The sequence below is a fragment of the Sciurus vulgaris genome (genome assembly GCF_902686455.1).
Source record: "Sciurus vulgaris genome assembly, chromosome: 1".
Taxonomy (NCBI): domain Eukaryota; kingdom Metazoa; phylum Chordata; class Mammalia; order Rodentia; family Sciuridae; genus Sciurus; species Sciurus vulgaris.
The window spans coordinates 48,453,703-48,459,702 of record NC_136461.1 but is presented as its reverse complement, the minus strand read 5'-3'; the positions used below and the strand labels follow the sequence as shown (position 1 = coordinate 48,459,702).

Here is a 6,000-nt window from a genome sequence, read left to right as displayed (position 1 = left end):
GAGGAGGATATTTCCAGACCTTTCGTTAGAGTTCTTGTAGTATGGAGTTTTGGGGAAGGTTTGAGAAAAACTGACAGCCTTACCCTTTCAGGGAAATACTGTATCTTTCAACTGGGATCTAGGGAAAGTGTTCTTGGCTACACATGCCTAGAACAGAGCTTCTGGCACACTGAGATGGGGCCTTGGGAAGGAAAGCAGTGATGGCTTAGACTCTGGCTGCTTTTTACAAAAGTTTAGTAGATTTTTAAAAAGTAAGTTTCATTTGCTCTATGCCCTTAAATTAATGTTCAAAGACTCAAAGTGGTTGAGATTTTATAAGTAATTTTTACCTATTATGATTATTTCCACAGGAAGAGGGTCAGGAGAGTCTTCAGGGTACCATTATGGAGTCATTCCCTTGCAGCATTGTTTTTAATGCAAAAAAAATGAAAAAGGAAGGTATGAAAACAAACTTAAATGCCACTGATATGGAAATGAGCAATGATTGCCTAGCTGTCAAATTGAATGAATTAATTTCATATGTAGCATGCAGGATAATAACTCATAATACAGAGCTTCACATTTTAAAACAGTTGTAGAAAATTTCCTCTAACATATGTAAATATTAGAAGCATCCTATGAATGCATAGCAACTGTATTTAAAATAGGAAATTTTGGACTGGAAGGAAACAAAGTAAGCTCTAACTACTACCTCACCTTCCTCTCCACTTTGGAAAGTTAGGAAATTCTCCTTTATTTTTTGTGAAAAAAAAAAAAAAGGGCAGAGTGTGTATTTTTACATTTAGTACATGAATAGTATTCCAGAACTATGCTTCAGATTTTAAATATCTCACAAATGGTGAGACACAAGTAGGCACCACTGGATGACAGGTAAGGTTGGCTCCTGGAATCCTAACACTTCTGAGGGATCTTCACAGGACAGACCAAGAAGAAAAAGGACTAAGACATTCCTTAAACAAGTGTTTTTTAAACTCCTACTGTGTACTATACTCAGTGCTAAGAGCTTTAATGTAATGTTTTTTAATCTTCAAAACACTTTCAAATACAGGACCTTGCTTAGATGTGTTTCAGACCTGTAGATTCTTTTATTCACCATGTATTTAGTACTTAGCCTTAGTACTTACTCCGTTTCCTCAACTGCAAGATAGAACAAGATAATTTCCTGCATGATTCTGTCCAAAGTGATTTATGTGAAGAGTGCTTTATGTGCTTTTTTTTGACATATATTAAGAAGTCAAGAAATGTTGGATGCTGCTGTCACTTCTGTTTACCAGACATGGTTCTAGTCACAAGGTGAGAGGGTGTTTGGAAAACAGCTCAAATGCTTGTGGCGCTGAGATGCATAACCCGAGAGAATCATAACCCAAGAACCTCAACGGTGTCCCAGAAAGGAGGACTTTCCAAATATAAAAGAAATCGGTCCTAGCCGCGTTTTCCGAGTGTGTTGCGGGTTCTCCCAAGAACCTCAGCTCCCAGGATTTTCACGTCTGAGAACTGGGCGGGGAGGGGGCGGGGCGAGTCGGGGGGTGTGGCGAAGGTTAGGGAGGGGCGTGGCTTGGCGTGGCAGCGGTCTGGAGGGAAGCGGGCTGAAGCCGGCGAGGGAAGGAGGGGCGAGGCAGAGGCCGGGCAAGGGCGAGGCGTGGCGGAGGGCCGGGATGGAGCGGGGCGGGGAGAGTTAGGGACGGGGCGGGGCGGAGCAGAGGGCCGGGGCGGGGCAGAGGGCAGGGGCGGGGCGGGCTACACTGACAGCATCCGGCGATTACAGGAGCAGAATAGTTTGTTTGGTTCGCAGAAAAGCCGGCAGCGATCCGAGCCATGCTCGCAGCGGTGGGCTCACTGGCGACCGCCTTCTGGGCTGCGTTCCATGCCCGGACTCTGCTGCTGGGTGCTGTCGCCTTTCTGTTCTTTGCTGATTTCTTCAAAAGGCAGCGCCCAAAGAACTACCCGCCGGGACCCTGGCCCCTGCCCTTGTTTGGCAACTTCTTTCATGTGGACTTTGAGAATTCGCACGTGGCAGTTCAGCTGGTAGGAAGGGGCAAAGGTGTCCGACTGTGGCTCAGTGCTAACCCTAACATGCAGGACAAGGGACATTCTGGGGACCCGGGGCGAGAGGGATGGGTGACTGGGCCGCTCATGCTGCTGACCTGCTAAATCACACTTTGAGCTTCGTTTACCTTGCCAGTCAACTGGCATCACTACCTACCTGCCCTTTACAGTGGTGGAGGAGATTTAAATGTTTGCTATTTAAGTGTGCTACCTGTTACCTTTCTTAACATGCTTAGTTGTTTTCTTCTTAAATATTATTGAAATCCTTTTTTTTCATCTAATGTCCTTCTTAACCCCTGGTAATTTTCTTTTTCCTAACTTTATTTGATATAATACAGCCATGCCAGCTGTTTTTTGATTAGTGCATGAGTGGTATATGCTTCTCTATTGTCTTTTTTAGCCAACTTATATCATCGTATTTGAAATGAATTCTTTTAGACATCATGTACTTGGTTCTTTTTTATTATTATTATGCCTATCTCTGTCCTTAAATAGGTGAAGGTAGGACATTTCTATTTAATGTATATATTGATATATTAGGATTTAAGTCTACCGTTTTATTTATTTTTTTTTTCTGGGTTGTTTGTTGCTGTTTTTTCATTCTCATTTCCCCTTTCCTGTCTTTCTGTGGGCTACTTGGACATTTCTCTTAAAATTCAATTTTTATTCATCTGTAGTGTTTTGGAGCGTATCTCTTTGTTTCTAATGTGATTGCTCTAAATATTATGAGCTGCATAAGTAGTTTATCAGACTTTACCAGTGCCAAAATTTTCCGCTTCAAGTGAAAGATAGACATATTATAACAATTTAGGACCCTTTACCTTCACACTTTCTAATTGTGTTCAATATTATATTTATATGCACTAAAAACCACATCAGACAATATTACACTTTTGCTTTTCAGTGTCAGAAGAAATTTTGAAAAAGCAAGAATAGTCTACTGTATTTATCCATTTATTTACACAATTTGTATCTTTTTCTTCATTTCTATTGTTCCAAGTTTATAATTTCCTTTATGATGTAAATAACTTTCCTTAGCTATTCTTTTAGAGCTGGTTTGCTGGCAGATAATTCTCTTAACTTTCCTTCATCTCAAAATGTGTTTATTTCACCTTAATTTCTGAAGTCTGTTTTCACTGGACAGAATTCTAGGTCAACAGTTTCTTGGAGGAAGAGTTTTCTTGGAAAATGGAGACAGAAGGGAGGTACCCCTCAGAGTAAGGTAACCTCTCCCTTTCTTCAGAAGTAGAAGTCAGGGGTCTGAACACATCTGTACCACAGGAAAGAACAGCTCCTTATTGTAGGAGAAGGTGGAGATTACAATTATGTCCTTTAGGGAGTCTCTACTGCAGTTCAGGGGGGTGAAAGTCACAATTCTGCAGAGAAAGGGTACAGGAGAGGGTGAAAGATGAAGTTATACTATGTCCTCCACTGCAGCTACACCCTTCAGATGTGAGGAAAGCCACATCTTCATGGTATTTGCTTCCAGGACACAGAATTAGAAAGACTCCAATGTTTCTGTCCTGCTGTGCTCCTCTTTCCCTGGTGTTTTGGCTAAAAACAGTAGGATTTTCTTGGAGTTTTGTCTCTGTTAATTGGTATAGATTAAGAAGTTTGATCTGTCCTTCTTCTGCTATTAAGATAGATGTGACTAGAGAGGTTAAGTGCTTATGCTAATGTCACAAAACTGGCCTAGTTATGAGTTGCAATTCCATCTACTCAGGAGTCTGAGGCAGGAGGATCGAAAGTTTGAGGCCAACCTGGGCAATTTAGTGAAACTCTGTCTCAAAATTAAAAATTAAAAATGGATGGAGATATGACACACCAGAGTCACGACAGAGCAGAAATGACAGAGCACCCCTGGCTTTAATCCCCAGTACCACAAAACAAAACCAAGCCTGGCTAACGATGAAACTGAGACTAGGATCTTAATTCCAACCCAATGATTGTTTTTGTCACAATTCAGGTTTTATTTTATTTAGATTTGCATTCTTATATTTCTGATGTAAAGCACATGAAATTAAATGGCATAATTTAGTAATAATATTATTAAATTTATCTTCGTGCAATTGGGAAACATTAAGTATTAACAACCTGATAAGTCCTTTTCCACATTTTTTTATTGTGCATTATATAGTTGCATATAATAGAACCTGATAGGTCTTGGATCAGAATATTTTTGTTCCTCTTCACTTAACCTTCATGATAGTATAAATGTTAGGTCTCATCTGGTGGCTTTTCCATTTTACTACTGAGTCAACTGAGAACAAACAGTATTGTGATTTTCCCAGGTTATTTAGGGGATAATGACAAAACAAAGGCTTGAACCCAAGAGTATTTCACTTGACTTAAAACTTATTCTCGCTGGGCACAGTGGCTCCTGCCTGTACTCCCAGTGGCTTGGGAAGTTGAGACAGGAGGATTGCAAGTTCAAAGCTAGCCTCAGAAAAAAAGAGGTGCTAAGCAACTCAGTGAGACCAAGTCTCTAAATAAAATACAAAATAGGGCTGGGTGGGGTGTGGCTTAGTGGTTGAGTGCCCCTAAGTTCAATACCCAGTACCAAAAAAACAAAAACAAAAACAAAACCAAAACAAAACAAAACAAAAAATAACTTATTCTCTCCTATGCTACTTACCAAGCCAGGCACAGCCCAAGACAGTGTCTGATGAAGAGAGTTATATGAATTCTGGTAACCCAAATGGATACTAGAAAATGGGATTCACTGTGGATGGGAAATCCTGGAGATAATTTTTGTAGAATTTTGTAATAAATTGGACGGAATTTTAAAGGAATTTTTTGGCAAGTGACTGAGTGGATTAAAATGATAGGATATTTTAAATGGGGAAGTGGCATGAACCAAAACACAGTGGGGGCCTGTGAAGAAACTGGCCTGTTTGTGTGGCATGTGGGGGACCTTTGCTTTCCCTCCCCCGCACACTTTGAAAACTCTCCACCATTGCTAGATGGCTTATTATAGGAACCTATATTTAAATGAAAGAAAATCTTATTGGGCTAAAGTGGAAGAACTGTATATAAGATGAGTAAATTTATTAGTTAGCATGCATAGCGAGCTGTTCATAACGAAGAGATCCAAAATACAATGGTGTAAACAGGACTGAAATTTCTTTCTTTCCTACAAAAGAGTTCAGATGTAGGCAGGAAGTCCAGGATAGAGAGGTTGCTTTGTACTACAATGTCATCCAAAATCTCCAGTTCCTTCTATGCTGTTGCTCTGGTCCTTCACCAACACCATCATGTATGAGTTCTGGCCCATGAGAAGCAGGAAATGAAGGTGGTGAGTAAGCAGCTTTCATTTAAGGCTTTGACCCAGAAGATGCACTCATAACCACTACTCACATCCCACTGGTCACACCTAGAGAGGCTGGGAGGTATATTTCTTAAATTTTTTTATTCTAATTAGTTGTACATGACAACAGAATGCATTTATACATTTTGACAGATCATACATAAATGAAGTGTAATCTCTCATTTTTCTGATTATGTAAAATTTTGATGCCAGCTAAAACCTAGGCAGCTCTATCACTCAGAAAAACAGAAAGAAAATATCTTCTTCCCTTCACTGAAGGATGAGTCCTACAGAGGGTACTGTAAAGAGCCCAAACTTTATGCCTGCTGGCTATGTGCTAAATCTCTCTGCCTCTTTTTCTGAAAACTAGGGATACTTTATGGGTTATTATAAGTTTATGAATATCATGTTATTGCCAGGATGCCTAGCTTGTAGATGGGCTTATTTATGTATCTCTATATTTTTTCTTCTTCCCTCTTCTTTCAAAGCTTATAGAAAAGCCAGTTGTTGGCTGCAGGCAGGGCATCATTTATTTGGCTTGATTGTTGGATGAACCCCATCAGCCCCTTCTCTGGTCTCTGTCCCTCCATTCCTTAGTTGCTATTACCAGAGCCCTGTTCCTAAAATATACTCCATGAAATATTAGT

General features: G+C 40.2%; 1 protein-coding gene across 1 annotated transcript in view; it reads left to right on the top strand.

Moving 5' to 3' along the window:
• The first annotated feature begins 1,741 nt into the window (after nt 1-1,741).
• Nucleotides 1,742-6,000, top strand: part of CYP2J2 (cytochrome P450 family 2 subfamily J member 2) — a 42,489-nt gene continuing 38,230 nt past the window's right edge. The window contains exon 1 of the mRNA XM_079109970.1: nt 1,742-2,025. Coding sequence (XP_078966096.1) covers nt 1,816-2,025 — 210 coding nt within the window. The 5' untranslated portion in view covers nt 1,742-1,815. The remainder of the gene's footprint in view (nt 2,026-6,000) is intronic.